General features: G+C 43.6%; 2 protein-coding genes across 3 annotated transcripts in view; one reads left to right on the top strand and one right to left on the bottom strand.

The window, feature by feature from the left end:
- The window catches only part of LOC311229272 (5'-nucleotidase-like), a 26,626-nt gene extending 22,941 nt beyond the window's left edge, over positions 1 to 3,685 (top strand). Inside the window, exons 9-10 of the mRNA XM_084315338.1 lie at positions 2,351 to 2,473; positions 3,543 to 3,685. Coding sequence (XP_084171464.1) covers positions 2,351 to 2,451 — 101 coding nt within the window. The 3' untranslated portion in view covers positions 2,452 to 2,473; positions 3,543 to 3,685. The remainder of the gene's footprint in view (positions 1 to 2,350; positions 2,474 to 3,542) is intronic.
- A 65-nt stretch (positions 3,686 to 3,750) lies between these two features.
- The window catches only part of snx14 (sorting nexin 14), a 62,185-nt gene continuing 43,892 nt past the window's right edge, over positions 3,751 to 22,043 (bottom strand). For both annotated transcript variants that reach the window (XM_084315336.1, XM_084315337.1), the window contains 4 exons: positions 10,206 to 10,301; positions 8,799 to 8,890; positions 6,717 to 6,773; positions 3,751 to 6,127 (listed from right to left, as the gene is read on the bottom strand). In XM_084315336.1, the coding sequence (XP_084171462.1) occupies positions 6,098 to 6,127; positions 6,717 to 6,773; positions 8,799 to 8,890; positions 10,206 to 10,301 (275 nt within the window). In that variant the 3' untranslated portion in view covers positions 3,751 to 6,097. The remainder of the gene's footprint in view (positions 6,128 to 6,716; positions 6,774 to 8,798; positions 8,891 to 10,205; positions 10,302 to 22,043) is intronic.

Raw genomic sequence — 22,043 nt, 5'->3', positions numbered from 1 at the left:
TTCAGATTCACACATTCTGCTTTCCTTGCATCTCTGCTGTCTGCTGTCTCGCAATTTGTCATAGTGATATTCATGTACTTGTGTCTTCAGTCGACGGCGAAAGATTGGTCGGGTTTCGGCTGTCCTAATTGTTGTGGGAAGTTCGTTCCACCATTGTGAGGCAAGGACAGAGAATAGGCGGCTTTTCTTTGATGACCCCCCCGGAGCTCGGATAGGAGTAGGTCTGAGGCGGAAGGCCAGAAGATGCAGAGCGTAGGGGTCTTGAGGGTGTGTAGTTAGAGACCATTGACCGGAGGTAGGCGGGAGCCATTCCCTTTGCCGCACGATATGCCAGGTCGAGGGCCTTGAAGCGGATTCGTGCGGCGATGGGGAGCCAGTGCAGGTCCCTAAGAAGTGGGGTGACATGGGCCGACTTCGGTAGGTTTGAGATCAGGCGGCGGCTGCGTTCTGAATGAGTTGAAGAGGCTTGGTGGCAGTGGTCGGAAGGCCAGCAAGCAGTGCATTGCAGTAGTCGAGGCGGGAGATGACTGTTGATTGGACGAGGAGTTGGGTGGCTTCTTTTGTCAGGAAGGGGCGGATCCTTCTGACGTTGCTCAGGAGGAACCTGCAGGTTCTGGTTGTCGCTGCGATATGAGCGGAGAAGTTCAACTGGTCGTCAAGGACAACACCAAGGTTCTTGGCTGTCAGGGACGAGGCCACGGCTACATTCTCCACTGTGATGGAAAGGTCGGTCAGGGGGGAGGATTTGGCCGGCAGGTGAAGCAATTCTGTTTTGCTTAGGTTCAGTTTGAGGTGGTTGGTCGTCATCCAGGCGGAGATGTCGGACAGGCAGGCCGAGATCCGCTCAGAGACGTGGATATCTGAGGGAGGAAAGGAGAGGAAGAGTTGAGTATCATCGGCATAGCAATGATACAAGAAGGCATGAGACGTGATAATGTTACCCAGAGATTTAGTGTAGAGGGAGAAGAGAAGGGGTCCAAGGACCGAGCCCTGGGGGACACCCGTCCACAGGGGCCGACAGGCCGACAGGGTTCCTCTCCATGACACTTGGTAGGAGCGGTCATTGAGGTATGATGTCAGCCATGTCAGCGCAGAGCCAGCCACTCCCATTCCTGCGAGGGACGCGAGGAGGATCTGATGGTTGACTGTTTTCGAAGGCTGCAGACAGGTCTAGGATAATCAGGACAGAGGAGAGGCCTTTCGCTTTTGCTAAGTGAAGTGCCCCTGTGACCGCAATGAGGGCCATCTCTGTGGAGTGACCAGTCCTGAAGCCTGACTGAGGTGGGGACCACCCTCGAGTTGAGGGAGGAGTTGATGGTTGCAGTTAGGAATGGGAGAATGTCTGGTGCTATGGTCTGGAGGAGTGGGGAGGGTAACCGGTCCAGCTGGCATGTAGTGAGATGGTTCTACCTTACCAGTGTCAGGGTCTCAGCCTCTGTAATGGGAGAGAAAGATGACAGAGTGAAGGATGAGGTTCTTGATTCAATATTTGGAATGGGTGAGGTTTGGGAGAAGGACCTGCGGGTGTTCTCCACTTTTTCTTCAAAGAAGATCGCAAAGTCTTCGGCAGAGAGAGATGAGGGGGGTGAGGAGGGAGGACATGGTAGCATGCAGTTTGTGAAGGTTCTTGGCAGAGGCCTCGATCCTATGGTGAAAGAAAGAAGCTTTGGTAGTAGTAATGGTATTGGAGAATGCTACCAAGAGGTTGTGTTATGTGGCAATGTCAGACTCAGCAGTGAGGCGTGACTTTCTATACTTCCTTTCGGCCGCACAAGTGTGATTCACACATTCTGCTTGTGAGGAAGTATAGAAAGTCACGCCTCACTGCTGAGTCTGACATCGCCACTCCATGCATTTCTGTTGCCTGCTATGTTGCACTTTGTCATAGTGATATTTATGTACTCTTTGTCACAGTGATATTTATGTACTCTTTGTCACAGTGATATTTATGTACTCTTTGTCACAGTGATATTTATGTACTCTTTGTCATAGTGATATTTATGTACTTTGTCACAGTGATATTTATGTACTCTTTGTCACAGTGATATTTATGTACTCTTTGTCATAGTGATATTTATGTACTCTTTGTCATAGTGATATTTATGTACTCTTTGTCATAGTGATATTTATCTACTCTTTGTCACAGTGATATTTATGTACACTTTGTCACAGTGATATTTATGTACACTTTGTCACAGTGATATTTATGTACACTTTGTCATAGTGATATTTATGTACTCTTTGTCACAGTGATATTTATGTACACTTTGTCATAGTGATATTTATGTACTCTTTGTCATAGTGATATTTATGTACACAGTTGACCAATGCAAGTGTGTGTCTTCTCCAGGTGATTTGGACGTTGCTGTTGTAGCAAACTACATAGCTGAGAGGAAGAAGGTGCACCCGTCTGTGGAGGGTCGTATTAAGATCTACAACTCTGTGGAGTGACCAGTCCTGAAGCCTGACTGAGGTGGGGACCACCCTCGAGTTGAGGGAGGAGTTGATGGTTGCAGTTAGGAATGGGAGAATGTCTGGTGCTATGGTCTGGAGGAGTGGGGAGGGTAACCGGTCCAGCTGGCATGTAGTGAGATGGTTCTACCTTACCAGTGTCAGGGTCTCAGCCTCTGTAATGGGAGAGAAAGATGACAGAGTGAAGGATGAGGTTCTTGATTCAATATTTGGAATGGGTGAGGTTTGGGAGAAGGACCTGCGGGTGTTCTCCACTTTTTCTTCAAAGAAGATCGCAAAGTCTTCGGCAGAGAGAGATGAGGGGGGTGAGGAGGGAGGACATGGTAGCATGCAGTTTGTGAAGGTTCTTGGCAGAGGCCTCGATCCTATGGTGAAAGAAAGAAGCTTTGGTAGTAGTAATGGTATTGGAGAATGCTACCAAGAGGTTGTGTTATGTGGCAATGTCAGACTCAGCAGTGAGGCGTGACTTTCTATACTTCCTTTCGGCCGCACAAGTGTGATTCACACATTCTGCTTGTGAGGAAGTATAGAAAGTCACGCCTCACTGCTGAGTCTGACATCGCCACTCCATGCATTTCTGTTGCCTGCTATGTTGCACTTTGTCATAGTGATATTTATGTACTCTTTGTCACAGTGATATTTATGTACTCTTTGTCACAGTGATATTTATGTACTCTTTGTCACAGTGATATTTATGTACTCTTTGTCATAGTGATATTTATGTACTTTGTCACAGTGATATTTATGTACTCTTTGTCACAGTGATATTTATGTACTCTTTGTCATAGTGATATTTATGTACTCTTTGTCATAGTGATATTTATGTACTCTTTGTCATAGTGATATTTATCTACTCTTTGTCACAGTGATATTTATGTACACTTTGTCACAGTGATATTTATGTACACTTTGTCACAGTGATATTTATGTACACTTTGTCATAGTGATATTTATGTACTCTTTGTCACAGTGATATTTATGTACACTTTGTCATAGTGATATTTATGTACACTTTGTCATAGTGATATTTATGTACACAGTTGACCAATGCAAGTGTGTGTCTTCTCCAGGTGATTTGGACGTTGCTGTTGTAGCAAACTACATAGCTGAGAGGAAGAAGGTGCACCCGTCTGTGGAGGGTCGTATTAAGATCTACAACTCTGCCTCCGGACAGCCAGGACACGTCTCTGCCTCCGGACAGCCAGGACACGTGACTCTATTGATTCTACTGGGGCTGGTCTTGTCTCTGTTTGGGAGTCGATAAGGCTGGATGTGTGAACCAGCTCTGAGGTTTCCCCTAAGGATGGATATGGCCCTCTGGCTCCTATAGGGTTAAAAGTCAGACTGTCTACACTCTTCCTGTGTAAACTCCTTGTAAACTCTGTACACGGATCCATTTTGCGCCATTATCATGACACGCTCCCAACAAACTCTCACACATACAGGACATGTCTATTGTGGTTTTAAGCATCAGATATAACATGTGTATAAAACACAACATGATGTTTGTGATCATGTCCAAACCCCAGGATGTGAGTGCACTTGGTGAAGGATGAAGGATAAATGGTGAAGGATAAATCCATCTACAGGCTTAAATGGACATAACGGAAGACTGTTTAGGTTCACTCAGATAATATATAATCAAGTTCAAGTTCTTTAATAGTTGTCATACAGAAGTACAGAATACTTTCATACAAAATGCTTCTTACTGTTACGCTCCAGAGACTGTGCTAGACAAGATAGTATCAAATAACATAATAACATAATATAGCATGAATTTAGAAGAAGAAAATGAGGTCACCAACAGTTGGTACGCACAAAACTCTAAAAACTATAAATATTAACAAAAGTAAACACAGTCTCGACGGAGCGAACAGAGAGGCAGCCGAACGGGGCGGCGCCATCATTCAACCAACATCTTATGAGGCACAAAACCCTTATAATACAGGTCATTCGGGCCACCTGTGTGCTAGTCTGTATGTCAAGTGGAAATGAGACACCACCCATTAAGTTCAAACATGAGTTCACGCGCTAAACCTGTTCAGATGAGGACTGGTGCTAATCAGATTTGGACCATATAGTCATCAAAAAAGAAGATGCTGGAGCACATGGATCTTTAGAAAAATATTTAATAGGGTGCAAATAATCACTATTTAAATTTAAAGTGTAATAGAACCCTATATGTTTTGCACAATATTAATCTATGTACTCCACCACCTTCCTTTTTAATCACCAATTAAGTGTAAATAGTGGTGACTGGCTTCAAACACTTGGTTTTAGCTGAAATGTTCCATCAAAATCACTTTTTTTTTATTGAAAATATTCATTACTTACCTTTGACTTTTCCTATAGCTGGTCATGATGCTTTCCAATAAAACCTCTGGTAAAGATGAATAGATTGTCAAACACTGTATGCTGTTCTATATTTAAATGAAAGACCTTATTTGGGAAGACCATGCCATGTTTTACTACAATCCTGTTAACATCCTCGCATGCTGTTAATGAAAAACGTTTCTATGTACTACAAACTGGCAAACAAACAATACTTGGGGTCCTTTTTGCAGAACATTTTAACTCTTCCCAAATAAACATTCCTGTCTAATGTAAAAACTTAAGACAAAGAATCACATTACCGGTAGTTGCGTTTGAAATGACGTAAATGGTGTTACAATTATTCAGGACAAGAGCCATATGTCAGATTCAGATCAACTTGAATCGCCATCGGAAGGGCCACAGGACACACATCCCTGAGCTCTAGGAAACAAGGGCTTCTCTGTCTAGAGCTCCAACACAACACCAGCTGCTATTCTCAGGAACCACCCATTTAGTCGCTCCAATGGGCTCCAACACAGCTGGCATCAGCAAGAGAGAAATGTTCCAAATGCCAAAACACCCACAGAACACTGAATGGAAAGTATCTTTTTTTCCATTTTCAGTGTAATACAAGACTACCAGGGCACAGATAGGGCAGCTATCAGGCATGGAAATCACTGTAGGTCGTAAGCAGGACACAAGTAAAACATTTTGAAAATCTCATGTGAACACCGTCTCCAGCAGACGTCGCCGAGCCGTCTCGTCATTCACCACAGAAAGAGAAACATTTACCAGCAGAGACAGCCAGGAGAGGGGAACAATAAATACTCACTTTCCAACATCTTGAAATACTTTAAGGACTCATTTCAGTGGTGATTTCAATGTTGTTAACTGACACAAAAGGAAATGTAATAAAGCATTTTGACCCCAACATGAAGTGCTCGTTATGTAGGGTCATCATTGACTAAAGAAACACTTAGTTAACTAATAGTCATGATTTTGTCGACTGATTGCAAATCAATCAAACTTTTTCTTCCTAAATCATCAAGATCTTAATGGCCAAATTAGTTGACTAATCAGCCCTGATGTTGGGTTCTGTATTTGTCAGCAAAGAAAATCTTTACATCACAATTTATTCAACATCCATGAAATCAAGATTTGAAGACTCCACTCAAATCAATAAATATATATTTATTCATTTATTAGTGCATTATTATACAGTGGAATGTTAAAATCCTTCCATGGGCAAGTGAAGGCTGGGATCCAGAAGCCGGGATGTGTGTAGTGAAGAGGGCTATATATGTCTTCTGATTCACCTGGCAGAGGCCTCCTTTGGTCCTTGCTGTGAAGAAAACAAATCCTTTTAAAACACAAACTATGCACTACACACAACATCCTCAGTTACTTATGTAAGGTTTCTCCGCGAACCCAGGCTAGTTTGACTGTGTTTTCCCAGGGCCATAGAGAATACACTGTTGATGTTGATGGCCATTAGGGGTCATGTAGGGTATGTAGCATCGGCATTGTCAATACCTGGCGCTCACATCAAAGGGGCATGGGTCTGTTGAAGTTGGCAATGCTGTTTGGGGGCCATTATGGGCCACGTAATACATTTGTAGTGTGTAATTCCATAGTATAAGTATTTAAAGTATTCATATATCTGCACCTTTGACTACACCGTTTACTTGCTCATAATTATTCTTATATTCAGAGTTAAGTATATTGTTTACACTACTTATTTTTACTATAGTTTTATTGCCTATATTTATGTCTTCTACTATTACCATGCCCATACCTATACCTCCCCTCCCCCATGGTGCTATGATGCCCAAATCTCCTCAAGAAATGTTATCAATAAAGGAATATCTTATCTTATTGTATCTGCTTTGGTCATTTTGTTTATGTAATTCATGTTGTAGTAGTCATTTTACCCTGGAAAGTTCCGGAAACAGCTCCTGCATCGCGATATCCAGCAGAGCATACGTCATCTGTGGGGAACACAAACACAGCAGAGATAAGACATTGTACATATGTCTATACTGAACACTGTGACCTCATTTTCTACCTCTAATTTACATGCTATACTATGTTATTTGATACTTATCTTGTCTAGCACAGTCTCTGGAGCGTAACAGTAAGAAGCATTTTGTATAAAAGTATTCTGTACTTCTGTATGACAACTATTAAAGAAACTTGAAACTTGAAACATCATCTCAGTGGTGACACCTATGCCATGGCTTAGAATGCAATGAAGACACTCTTGCAGTCAAACTTTGAAGCGACACATTCATGACGTCGAGGATGTACACATTCACCAGGTTCCAAACTGTAAAACACTTGTCATCAGAATGTTCACACGTCATGTTTCCATCACACGTTCAACTGTCAACTTTGGCGGGCGGTCAGGGGGCGTAGCGGAGATTGTGCTCGTCACCAATGCAAGAGGCTGCGGCCTCGACTCCCGGAGAGTCAGCATTGCCTTGGCTCGGGCTGATCGCTATACTAACTCGTTTGGCTGAGTTAGGGGGAGGGGAGCCGTGGGTGGGTCCTGGGCGTTGTGGACAGCGACCCCTACAGTTCGGCCGGGGCGCCTGCTCAGCAAAGGTAGGATCTGGTGAGAGGTAGTGCGGCCTCCCACACGTTACACTCTCCCAGTGAGAATCTGCGCGGCCAGGCTGGCTGCCGGCCGGCTGCACATGCGTCGGAGGAAAGCAGTAGGGGAAAGTGCAGTAACAACCACGTTACCGTTACACTCTCCCAGTGAGAATCTGCGCGGCCAGGCTGGCTGCCGGCCGGCTGCACATGCGTCGGAGGAAAGCAGTAGGGGAAAGTGCGCAACAACCAGGAAGGGGGTTGGGAATTGGCATAACGACTAACAGTGGGATGGGAGAAAAATCGGAAAAAGAAGGAGAGGGAAAAAGATAATAATAAAAAAAAAAATGTCAACTTTGCCCAAAGAGGAACATTAATAATCTTATATGAATCCCCCCCTATCTTTTTTTGCCTAGTTTACAAATAAGAACCAACATTTACTAATAAATACAGTGTCTGTGCATCCATGTTTATTCACTGTGTCTACGGAAACGGGAGATGAACCCAGCCATAAAGGTATGGTTTCCTTACGCAGAAAAGATGTTTACATTTCTTTATTATATTATATTACTAATTATATCACTGCATAACTCATAAATGTTCAGACAACCTTAATATTTGGTTATTTGTGATACTATATACATGCAATTTAAAGTTGTTACAGCATTTTCTTTCATACTAATTTGGTCACGGAGGTTAGTAAATTGTTCCAATTACAAGGCACTTTGGGCAGAGCTGTTTCGCAGTATGTGTGGCGTATATAGGCGCAGGAGTGCGTGTTTCCATTAAACAATGCAGCCAGAACAACGATGTCAACGTAAGCATGCGCTGAGAGTTGGGATTAATAGTAGTCTTTCCTCACTGCTTACCTGGTTGAAAACTTCTATTTACATAAATGTTGTGGAGTGATTTCATAGTATAACTAAACAAACAACCTGGAAATATGAATTTGATGGTTTTGAGAGACCAAAACAGTTTCAAGTGTGAGCTCGTGTGTGTACGAGGCAATCGTTTTCAGATGCCTTTTGGAAACTCCTAGCCCAGGATATAACAACTACTAGCCCAGGATATAACAACTCCTAGCCCAGGATATAACAACTCCTAGCCCAGGATATAACAACTCCTAGCCCAGGATATAACAACTCCTAGCCCAGGATATAACAACTCCTAGCCCAGGATATAACAACTCCTAGCCCAGGATATAACAACTCCTAGCCCAGGATATAACAACTCCTAGCCCAGGATATAACAACTCCTAGCCCAGGATATAACAACTACTAGCCCAGGATATAACAACTCCTAGCCCAGGATATAACAACTCCTAGTCCAGGATATAACAACTCCTAGCCCAGGATATAACAACTACTAGCCCAGGATATAACAACTCCTAGCCCAGGATATTGTCTTCACACCGTTATTACCTGCTTGTTGAGAAGTGGTTGTTGGAAGCCATCGAAAATAAGTCGTATGCCTTCATATTTAGCGTCCTCACCAATGCACTTCCCCACAAAATCTGAAATTGAGTGAGGCAACATTGCAATAAGTCATTCATCAATACAAAACCTTTGCCAAATGATTTCATCATCTGTACTAAGGATAAGGCTGAGAACGCAAACACAACCTTGAGGAATCACTGGTCAGTACAGCAGCCAACCATCCCCGACCAATGACTGATATGAGATTAATTGACACAAACTTCTCTTTTATCTCTGGATAAAAGATTAACCGCCATATCATGTACACATAATATAAGGAATATATATTTTTGACAATTGCTATATGTAAATTGGTTAGTGGCTATGTACTATACCTGTATACATTTATAACTCAGCATTCTTGTCATTGTAAAGTTGTTGTCTTGCTGTCTATCACCCCACTTCCATTGGAACTGTTCTACTCTTGTGTAGGACTGCTCTATCTGAATGGATTGGAACTGTTCTATTCTTGTGTATGACTGCTCTATCTAAATGGATTGGAACTGTTCTACTCTTGTGTAGGACTGCTCTATCTAAATGGATTGGAACTGTTCTACTCTTGTGTAGGACTGCTCTATCTGAATGGATTGGAACTGTTCTACTCTTATGTAGGACTGCTCTATCTAAATGGATTGGAACTGTTCTACTCTTGTGTAGGACTGCTCTATCTGAATGGATTGGAACTGTTCTACTCTTATGTAGGACTGCTCTATCTAAATGGATTGGAACTGTTCTACTCTTGTGTAGGACTGCTCTATCTGAATGGATTGGAACTGTTCTACTCTTATGTAGGACTGCTCTATCTGAATGGATTGGAACTGTTCTACTCTTGTGTAGGACTGCTCTATCTGAATGGATTGGAACTGTTCTACTCTTGTGTAGGACTGCTCTATCTGAATGGATCTGTTCTACTCTTGTGTGGGGGCTGTTCTATCTGAATGGAACCATTCTATTCTTGTGTGGGGGCTGTTCTATCTGAATGGAACTGTTCTACTCGGTGTGGGGGCTGTTCTATGTAAATGAGCTGTTCTAATCTTGTGTATGAATGTTCTATCTAAATGGAATTGTTCTATCTAAATTGATTGTAACTGTTATACTCTTGTGTGGGGGCTGTTCTATCTAAATGGAACTGTTCTAATCTTGTGTAGGACTGTTCGATCTGAATGGAACTGTTCTGCTTTTGTGTAGGAATGTTCTTTCTGAATGGAACTGTTCTGCTCTTGTGTGGGGGCTGTTCTGTCTGGTGAGCAGCCCATATTTTAAGTATGAAATGTCAAATAAATTCAATCAATCAGTCAATCAAGTGAAATTAACAGCTTGTGGATCATGGAACCAGATGGTGTTGAATCTAACCTGGCAAATACTTCATCATCTCTTCAAATGTCTCCTTGGCGCGTTTTTGCTTGTCCTCTGTTGTGCGCTCCTCGCTGGTCTCACAGAAGATGGCATCTGAGATGCACAAGACAGAGAAATATAACAAACCAAAAAAGGACCAGACAGAGACCTCTGGGGTCTCACATAGTATAGTAAGCACTGGTAAAAGGCATGTTTCCATTCGTGCGCTGCAGTGACTGAGCACTGCAGATAAGCTTTTGGCAGAGTCTCAGGAAGGAAACGGGGAGGTGGTACAGAAAACATCCACAAACAGATAAGGTGCTGGAACTCTGCACATCCAGGGTGTGATTTGTCGGGGAGATATCCATACCTCTGGACTCTGGTCATTCAGTTTCATCGTCTGTGGGGATATGATGTATCCCCCCATCTCAAATCAAATCAAGGTTTATTTGTCACTCAGTCGTACGAATGTGCAATGTGCAAGTGAGCTACTAAGGGGCGAATTCACAAAGGGATTGTGCGGCTTTTCCTGACGCAATGCCTGTGCAAATAGCCCCCAAACAAACCTTGCTATTCACAAATAGTCAGGGAATATGATCAGATATTTGGCCAATCTTGGAATAAATTCCTTACTAAGACATTTCTTCACCAATGTGTTTGTAAAGGTGTCTAATAACACATATAAAAAGATTAAAATTCAACTCCCATAGGAAAACCTGTGACAGCTGCTGAAGTACCCGGAACCTTATCTGTGAAAAATGTTAAATGTTTTAAAGTATTTATTTTTTTATGATTCTGAATTGATTGCAAACATTTACTTTGCACTAAAAGCACTCCTTGGTGGAAAAACGGCCACACCCACCTTTCCCGCTCATCGCCAACCCTTTTTTTGTGTGAAAATAAATATGGCTGGGTGCATGTAAATTAAAAAGTAGCTTTATTAGTTTATTCACGTACTTGCCATGGTAACTACTCATTGTTTACTGGTAACTGTTGTAGTTGGTTGGCATTTGCAGCAAATGAGTGGTGGGTGTCAAACATGCTCAAGCCATTTGCAACACTCCGCTGTGTGGATCATGGACAGACACAATAGACTCACACATATCAAATAACAATATTCACCAGTCAGCAAGAAGATTTTACATCTGATATTTTTTATAACTGGAAAATGTCATGTCACTACATTGATAATATGCATATATAAATAATATATAGGGTGTGTACTATCATCAAATTATCTTACTTGTTAGCTAGCTGGCCACAAATGCTGGATGTAGAATCTCAGCCACTTCTGTGAACAAGCGCATGGAGGAAGGCGTTAAGAAACATGGTCCATTCCACAAAGACCTTGCCAAAACACGGATGAAGAGAGATGCTGAAGCGATTGAACTTGCCCTAAAATGGTAAGGGGAGAACAACCCCTTCGACCACAACCGAGACAAGCAGTTGCTTGGGTCCTTCTCAACAGGATTCACAAGCACCGTCAATGCTGAAAGAGCGGCTGAAGTACAATTGGGGAAATAAGTATTGAACACATCAGCATTTTGTGCCGTAAATATATTTCCAATGTGGCCATTCAAGTGAAATTTTCACCAGACTTTGGTATTAACTGAGGGAATCCAGACAAAATCTAAACATTAAAGTCCATACATAAATAAAGTTATGTGTAATAAAGTGGAATGACAGGAAAAAAGTATTGAACACACTAACTGAAATTAATTCAATACTTAGTGGAGAAGCCTTTGTTTGTAATGACAGCTCCAAGGATGCTTTCTGTATGATGCAACTAATCACCCGCAGTATTCAGGTGTGATTTTGGCCCATTCCTCTACACAGATTGTCTTTAAATCTTGAAGATTGCGGAGGGGCCTCTTGTGAATCTGGATCTTCAGATGCTTCCACAAATGTTCAATTGGGTTTAAGTCAGGTGATTGACTGGGCCATTCCAACAAGTTGATTTTCTTTATCTGAAATCAACTGCAAGTTTCCTTCGCTGTATGCTTTGGATTGTTGTCATGGTGGAAGGTCCACCCACGTGTCATCCTCAGCATCCTGGTGGATGGCAGCAGGTTCATCTCAAGAATATCTCTGTACATGGCTCCATTCGTTGTTCCTTCAAAATGATATGAAGTCTGCCAGTACCAGGAGAGGAGAAGCAGCCCCACACCATGATACTTCCACCTCCAAACTTCACTGTTGGTAGTGTTATTCGGGTAATGTGCACTGCCGTTTCTCCTCCAAACATGGTGTGTTGTGTGACAGCCAGAAAGTAACATTTTGGTCTCATCTGACCAGAGTATAATTCACTGGCTTGTCCAAATGTTGTTAGGCAAACTTTAAACAAGCTTCAACATGTCTTTTTTTCAGTAGTGGAGTCTTGCGGGCTGAGCGCGCACAGAGGCCATGGCGGTGGAGTGCATTGCCTATGGTCCTTTCTGTCACAGTTGTACCTGCTGCCTCCAAGTCTTTCTGGAGCTCTTTCCTAGTGGTCCATGGCTCTCTGGCTACTCTTCTAAGTATCCTTCTGACTCCCTGATCAGAAATGTTGCGAGGAGCACCTGTGCATGGCCGGTTGATGATGGAGTGATGTTGCTTCCACTTATGGATAATGCCCCCAATGGTGCTTACTGGAAAATTCTGAAGTTGGTTGTGAAATACGTCTTTAGCCAATTCTATTTTCATGATTTGCAACAATCTGTTTGTGAAGGTCTTGAGAGCTCTTTGCTTTTACCCATCATTTGACGTTTCTTGTGTGGCACCTTGGTAACAAAAAAATACATTTGATAGCCCATCAATATATTCTAACCCAGTTGACATTATTAGCACAGATAGGAGGTAGAGTTGCCTCCTAATTAGTTTTGGTTTTCAGCTAGTTCCTTGCCTTTCCTTGCTGTGGTGTACTGCGTTTTCTTAGTGTGTCCAATACTTTTTTCCTGTTTCATTCCACTTTATTACACATAACTTTATTTACATATGGACTTTAATGTTTAGATTTCTTGTCTGGATTTCTTGAGTTAATACAAACGTCTGGTGCAAATTTTGCTTGAATACGCTCATTGGAAATACATTTACTGAACAAAATGTTGATGTGTTCAATACTTATTTCCCCCATTGTAGAGGGAGATGCAGATAAAGCTGGATGGACAGTCAGTAACATCGACCATAGAGGTGAGGTTCAAGGTACAGGCCCTGTCATACTCAGAAAGATTCACAAGATCAATGAGAAGAAGATTCACCTAAACTCACTCAAGTTGTTCAACTGACTGATCATTTTCATATGACAATCGAGACAAGCTTAGAGTATGAGCTGACTCCCTTCCCCGTGTCCTTGTTCAGTAACAAAGACCAGAAAATGAACAAGGCGAACAAAGCAGGCTTTTCCAAGACCAGTCTGAAGGAGTTGACCGATCCACTTGACCTCACTAACCAGCCCTGGTCCAGCCCGGTAGTTGATGGTGGATGGCTTCTCTACATGGTTTTGTACAGGGGACATTGATGAACACATGGTCATCTTCCTCGACATACATGCTACTAAGGACACAGTGACCAAGGCTGGGATTACGATTTTCCAGCACATTTACCACGCACCGGGTACTACTTTGGGTGAAATACGATACAAAATGTTCTCACGGAAGGCGGCGGCAGGGCTGATCAAACCGGAGACTCTACCTACAACAGACAGGTGCAGCTGCACAGCATTCTCTCCCTACCTATCTCCAAACCCAGAACTGGATGCTGCTGCTGCTGCAGAGCATATCTTTGGACCCCAGTGACTATGGATGGATGGTTCATGGTTATGAGCCAGTTCCAACACTAGACCCCATGGCTGTAATTGTAATGGAGATTGCAGCAACCGGTGGTGCAGATGCAAGAAGAATGGTGTCAAGTGTATCTCAGCATGTGGAAATTGTAAAGGCATTACTGTACATGCAATAATTGTATTCCTGATGGTGTAGAGTCTGGAGAAAACTCAGACCTTGACTCATGAAGCATTTGATATTGTGGATAAGTATTGTTTTCTAATATTCGAGATATTGAAATAAACAACTAAAGCTACTTTTTAATTTACATGTAAAAGTGGGCGTGGCCGTTTTTCCACCAAGGAGTGGTTTCAGTACAAAATAAATGTTTGCAATCAATTCAGAATCATGAAAAAAATCCTAGTTTGACAACTCACAAGGTGCCTACCACATTGGGGACGAAGCACGGATATATCCGGCTTTCGAATCCATGCGTTGTGGACAAAATCACGGAGATATCCGTGGGAAGTTGTTATTGCTTTTATTCCATTTTAATAACCTGTTCAAGGTCGCAGAGCGGCACAGGCAGATCTTCCCTGCTCTATGAATTCGACAATGTGCAATACCGGCCAGATCCTCTTAGGGGCGTTATCGCGCTACTGCAATGTGCCCTGTGGGCGAACGGATCAGTCTCTTTGTTTTCTTTCAACAGAGATTTGAGTAGCACGATTCTGGATCTGCAGCCTGTAGCTTGGATTACGTTTCAAATCGCAGATTTCACCATGCAATAAGGGGATTTATCATCAGCCAATGGACATATCGATCTACCAGATGGCGATCGATAACGGGGAAATGCTCGGGGGGATCCCACCGGCTCATGGTAAGATCTTTTTCACGTAAATTATAGCCCGATCAGAGATTGCTATGATACTCAACCAGCCGACCAGCGTATGTGGCTACTTAGACGAACACAGTTATTGGTAATCAATAATAATAAACGACGTCCCCCGCCCCCCCCTTTCATGCATACATGCTTTGGGATCGTTCGGATCATATGCAGTTTGAGTTATTTCTGTAGCATCTGTAAAACGGAAATGCCATTGGATATAACGTTAGCAGCTATTAGCTCTATAACTAGCCTTCCAGAAAATATACTAGCCCAAATCCGCTATAAAGCTTATATTCACGGCGCTATAAAATGAGAACCTATTGATGCATTTTTTTTTCTTTAGCCAATTTGACAATGAGAATGGACAGATAGCAATACTATAAAGTATAGATTTAGCTGTACAAAAAGCCACACGTTTGTTTACAAAAGCTGGCCCTCAACCATTATATTAGACGGGCCCCAAGGGCGGCTACGTGGCGTAGTGGGCAAGGCGCTCGCCACGAATGCGGAGACGCTGGACTCGCCTGTTCGAGCCCAGCGCTCCACATTGCTTTCAGTTTAGCTGGTCGTTCATACTAATACACATTGGCCGTATTAGGGGGTGGGAAACTGATGGGTGGGGATCGGGCGTTGTGGACAGCGACTCCTACAGGTCGGTTGGTGCGCCTGCGCAGTAGAATCAGGAAGTGTCGGGGGCAGCGTGAGCCTCCCACGCGTTACTCCTCGCCACTGAGAGATCGAGCTGCGCAGGTGAAAAGATGCGACTGCTGTTACCTCAAGTACCGGAGGGGACTTGTGCTATGTATGACTTAGTCCACATTGCAGCCGGCTTGTGGGAGGCAAGAAACAGCGTTCGTGACAGGGGAGGGTTGAATTGGATGATACGAAATTGGGATGGGAGAAAATATAGAAAATGGGAGAAAAAGTGGATACAAAAAAAATATTAGACGGGCCCCAGTGGCCGCGAAAGTGTTAAGGCAAAAATAAACATTTGAAATGTTTTCACAGATAAGGTTCCGGGTACTCCAACTTTCAGCAACTGTCCCAGGTTTTCCTATTTTAAATCTTTTTATATGTGTTACTTATTAGACACCTTTACAAACACATTGGTGAAGACATTTCGTGGTAAGGAATTTATTCCAAGATTTAATATTTCCCTGACTAAAAGCACACGGAAAGGGTGAAATAAAGTGCTAACTGCGTTGCCATCATCATTGCATCTCTGTGCATCGGTGCTATTGGCGGGTATTTAAATGAGGTAATATGGGAGGAAAATATGCCCCTTTCTATGCAAATGAGCCTCATTGCAAAAACACTCCAATTCATCATCATCATTTTTATTTTATTTTTTTATTCGTACATGGAATTACCACAGTCCAACAGTACATATTCATATAATTCATATTCATTAGTGGCTGGGTTAGATAATAATCACAATAAAGAGAATATGCTCCAGAATAAACTTTTCATTTATAACGTTTCGTCAGGTCCATGAGGAGTAGACGCTGGAAACACGGTCAATGAAAAGTTTATTCTAGAGTATATGAGAATGCAGGTTCTATTCTCTGAACTAAACATTAACACAGTGACCGCCGGAATTGTGCCCATCTTATACCACTCTCTGCCACCGTTAAAAGCCTATGGAGATGTTTACCTTCTTTGCAGGGCTATAACTTTTTAAATTGTATTGCTATATTGACATTACTATGGCCCATTCAACATCGATTATCTATCGTTCAGGATGTGGGAACGTTATACTTTTTCATTCATACATTGTTGTGTTAACACTTTAACTGCCGAAAACGCTGGAACTCGTCATTCCCCGCCATGCTCAAGTTGCCGAGGACGCCGTAACTCGTCTTTGATATCAATATTTCAAAAATCTGTGATCGAAATCATATTTCCGTTCCGGAGCCTTGACACACAGTGCTGATCTCCTCTCAACCCTCTAGCGGTTCAAGAGCGCCATCTGGTGGCCGATCGGCAGATCGAAACCGGATATCAATCTTTGAACCGGCAGGACTCACTCCATATGGGGTCCGGGCACTCGCTAATGTTAGAGAGACTCTGTCTTCACACAGTGAACATCGATCGGTGGAAATAACTCGAAAAAACAACATGATTTGGACGTACAACCTGGAAATAGATCGGGCATTTCAACATCCCATAATCGAAAACTGTCTACTCCACGCTGATCGCCCAACGGCCCGAGGAGACTGGGGTGAGTTTTAGCGTGTAGTATTACCGTGTTCGATATAAACTGCTATGATGAACATATGACCCACATTAGATGAATGGTATAACGTTGCCCACGGAATTATAAACGCCCCCTCGCCCATCCGGTCAACATCATAAATTATAGAAGTACGTCCAGTTGAAATTTTTTATCTCGCACAGATTCCTAGTAATTTCCTACCAAACTGTATTTGATCATCAATATAATGCATTTGGGGCTATAAATCACATTCTGGAGAAAGCTGCAGAAAGAGATGAAAACATACTTATACTTTAGACCATATTTTAGTATGAATATGTGAATGAAAAAGTTTAACGTTGCTACACCATGAACAATACATATAGGACATTGAATGGGCCCTAATAATGGCAATCTAGCAATAGAATTTAAAAAGTTATAGCCCTGCAAAGAAGGGGAACTTCTCCATGTTAAATAGAGCAGGCAAGGGATGGTATATCATGAATTTAACCTTGGGCAATCAAAGTGTTAATACCTTCTAGAATATAAGTATTTATTTTTTATTTTTTTTTCCCTCCATTTTCCTCCGATTTTTCTCCCATCCCAATGTTAGTCGTTATGCCAATTCCCAATCCCCCTCCTGGTCGCTGCGCACTTACCCCCCCCAGTCGGTCTGGGAGAGTGGAGGGTACCACGTGCTTCCTCCGACACACGTCCAGCCAATCAACCGCTTCTTTTCACCTGGCAGCGCGGATTCTCACTGAGAGGGCGTAGCGTGTGGAAGGATCACACTATCCCACTCAGGTCCTATCCGCGCTTAGCAGGCGCCCCGACCGAACTGTAGGAGTCGCTGTTTACAACGACCCGAACCCACCCCGCCAGCTTCTCCCACCCTCTAATACTGCCAATTGTATTAGTGTGAACAGCCAGCCAAGCTGGTGACAACCCCGGAGCTGTGAGCTGGACTCGAACAGGCGAATCCAGCCGCTCCGGGGTTTGGTGACGAACGCAATCTCCGTTACGCCACCTGACCGCCCTATATAAGTATGTTTTAATCTTTTCTGCTGTAATTCCAAAAACAGTAGTTATAGGCCCTGACGCATATGATAGATTATCGATTGGCGTTTCTTTCCCATACACGCTATATTAAAAAATGTAAATGTATATGATCGATATACATTATGCTTCATCATGCGTGGAGGAAAGGGGGGGGGGGGGTCGTTTATAATTCCTTGATCATCAGTAACGGCTTTATGTAGTATGGGTGGATATATTGATCAGATGGTTTGCAAACAAGGAAATGCACAATCGGGTTGAAAATAACGTTAGTGTCCTCTTACCGTGCGCCAATGATACTGGAGGAGAAAGATCCCAATTATTCGACGCCGATCGCCTACATCCATTTCCGGTTTGTATGGCGCAATAAACGCCGAAATCATATAGATTATTGCGTTATGGCAGCGATCCAAATGTACTATAGTGTTTGTCAGGAGTCCCGTAGCGAGATGTGACTGCCGGAGGAATTTCCTCGACGCACCGATGACAACATCCGGTTTTGGCGAGAGTGTAACTCGCCCGACCATCCACCAGGCGGCGGTATTGAGCCGTTGCAGTCCCATTTAGGGTCCTGCTGCAGCACCGGGGGTGGGTGGATGAATTATGAATGCCATGGCGAAATTTTTTTATATTGATCTCAAACACGCTGTACAGCGATGTTGGCGGTCAACGCATGGCGGGCAACAACGCTGGAAAGCGTTTTTGGCGACCAATGTGTTAAATACAACTTAATTTCTCACTCTAAAAATATTCCTAAGTCTGAAATCATTTTCACTGGCACATAGTGCCTACATTCGGGAAAACACCATGGACAAGTCTACTCAAACAAATACATTTTGGGATGACATGACAAACGATTTGGTACCATCTGGGTGGGCAAATTCTAGATGTGATTATTTTACTCATATACATCCCTAGATTGTTTTTTGATATGATAGACAGTTTGGTTTTATAGCTTATTAGTGGTTAAAGAAAACTGAGTTTTCGCAAAATAAGTCTCCTGCCATATTTTGCTCCCCTTCATAGATTCGGTCGTAGGTCGGGTTGTGGGGGTACTAGAGACATGACCATGATTACGTTTGTATGCATGCTGAGTCTCCTGAACACGTAGAGACAAACCCTGAGTTGATCGGACCTTCCTACGCTGAGCTATATGGTAACTTTCGCACACCTACCACATAATACATCCGCAACAATGAGGCATTCACCTGTAGGGGTTAGGTGCGCGAAAGTTACCATATAGCTCAGCGTAGGAAGGTCCGATACAATCTAGGGATGTATAGGAATAAAGAAAGAAAAAGTTTGCACTCAGATGCTCCGCGAGCCAACTGGAGCAATCAGGAGCAAATTGCACTCTGTATGGGCATGTTTGCACTATTATATCATTTGCGCAACATCAGGTCCTTGTGAATTTGCCCCTAAGTGTGCTACACCTACTATACAATAGAGTAGACTACAAGAATTTCCCATTGGCTTGAATCCGCATGAATCCACTTCAAGGTTCTTGACCTGACAATCCGTGCAACAAAGGGAGCGGCTCCCTCCTGCCTCCGGCCTGTTTGTAACTACACACCCTCAAGACCCCTACACTCTGCGTCTCCCGGCTGCTGAAACCCACTCCTCTTCGGGCTCCTGGGAGCCGGGGTCATTGAAACACAAAGCAGACTATTCTCTGTCCTGGCTCCACGGTGGTGGAATGAACTTCCCACCACAGTCAGGACAGTTGAAACCCACTCATTTTTCCACCGTCGACTAAAGACACACATCGTCAATAAATATTTGAATTGAATTTTTTTTTAATACTAACCTTACTGTCTTTACTACTGCCTACTGTGCTACTATGTCTATACTACCATGCACTCAAAGTGAAGCACTCAAGTTCGGCACTGCTAGACGGACAATACCACGTACCCTTAGAGGTGTACCCATCCTGCTGACTTGTCATTTGTAAGTCGCTTTGGATAAAAGTGTCGGCTAAATTACTAAATGTAAGTAGATATAACAGTATAAACAGAGAAATTAAGCTAGAATACACTAGGCAAAATATAATCATAGATGGGTTGTACTGCTCCCTTCCCTCCCTCGAGTCCCTACACTCCACCAGGGCCTTGAGGAGGGCGAGGAAAATCATGGCCTGGGGGTAGAAGCTCCCCCTGAGGCTCTACTCATGGCTTTATGTGTGGCCTGGGGGTAGAAGCTCACCCTGACGCTCTACTCATGGCTTTGTGGGTGGCCTGAGGGTAGAAGCAGGCATGCGTTGGTGATTTCAAAACTGGTTGCACTGCGTTTTATTGACGTCACATGCACGCACACGCATAAATGGATGTAGCCTTCAATATATAAAGAAATTATATTGTCAACAGATATGGTGGAAAAACAAACAATGTTTGTAGTTACATTGTTAATTTAGTTTGTATTTACTTTTCTAGTTTAAGTTAATTCAATTAAAGAAATAGTTTTACACACAAACACAAAAGCAAACTTAAAATAATCAGACAACTTGTGTTTACTTGAAAATTATTGGTGATAATTTGATTCATGGCGCTGAATCCCCTTTCACATTCTGCAGTGCTGCATGGAATTACTTTTGTGCATGAGTATTTGACTGTGTAAGAGACACCGGGTTCAAATCCGGCCGTCATACTGGCTCAATTGGCAGAGCCAGCGGGTGGAAGTCGATGGCTGGTAATCTGGACGTTGTGGACAGCGACTCCTACAGGTCCGTTGGGGACGCCTGCACAGCAGAGACAGGAAATGGCGGGGGTAGTGTGAGCCTCCCACACGTTACACCTCGCCAATGAGAGTCTGCGCTGGCAGGTGAAAAAATGTGACAGGCTGCCTCCTCGTGTACCGGAGGGGACACGTGATGCAAGGCTTCTATCCTCCCTACGAACGACCTGTGGGGGCAACTGTGCGAGCAACATTCAAGACAGGGGAGGGGAGAATTGGAAACAGCGAGATTGGGATGGGAGAAAAAAATTGAAAAAATAAGGAGAAAAGTTGATAAAAAAAAATAAGTATTTTACTGTGTAGTGTAGTGGATGGTTGGATAGGATGGATTAGACACAGAGCTCCCTGCCCCCTCCCCTCAGGGTTGGTGTGAACGATGGTCTGACTCAGGCAGAGCTCCGTTCACACCAAACCTGTGAATCTGATTGCAATGAAATGGGTTGCATTCCATGCGCTATTGTTATGCTTATGCGAGGTAGCCAGGTACACGCGACGAGTCGAGTGCAGCGCGTTCTTGAGCGTACGCGCATGCGCGCGCACATCCGTGCATGCGCATCTGCTCACAAAAGCTGGTTGCCCGCCGTGCAACCCCGTCCCATGAGCAACGCATCCCTGGGTAGAAGCTCCCCCTGAGGCTCTATTTATGGATTTATGTGTGGCCTGGGGGTAGAAGCTCCCCCTGAGTTGGCCTGGTAGTCTATAATAGAAAATGAATTATTGAATTAAATACATGAATTCCTCAAAAATCGTCAGCAGCCACACACCACCAGTGTCTCAGCTGCTGCTGTGTTGTTGTTGTTGTTGCTGCACAGTTTGTTCCACTGGCCTCTGCGCTGCAGCTGGAGAGGCTACTCTTCTTCATGACCGGTGGTGTGTGAACAGGCTCCTCTTCTTCATGACCGGTGGTGTGTGAACAGGCTCCTCTTCTTCATGACCGCTGGTGTGTGAACAGGCTCCTCTTCTTCATGACCGCTGGTGTGTGAACAGGCTCCTCTTCTTCATGACCGCTGGTGTGTGAACAGGCTCCTCTTCTTCATGACCGCTGGTGTGTGAACAGGCTCCTCTTCTTCATGACCGCTGGTGTGTGAACAGGCTGCTCTTCTTCTTCATGACCGGTGGTGTGTGAACAGGCTGCTCTTCTTCTTCATGACCGGTGGTGTGTGAACAGGCTCCTCTTCTTCTTCATGACCGGTGGTGTGTGAACAGGCTCTTCTTCTTCTTCATGACCGCTGGTGTGTGAACAGGCC

The sequence above is a fragment of the Notolepis coatsorum genome (genome assembly GCF_963971535.1).
Source record: "Notolepis coatsorum genome assembly, chromosome: 5".
Lineage (NCBI taxonomy): Eukaryota > Metazoa > Chordata > Actinopteri > Aulopiformes > Paralepididae > Notolepis > Notolepis coatsorum.
The sequence above is the reverse complement of the archived record's forward strand: the minus strand, read 5'-3'. Positions and strand labels throughout refer to the sequence as shown.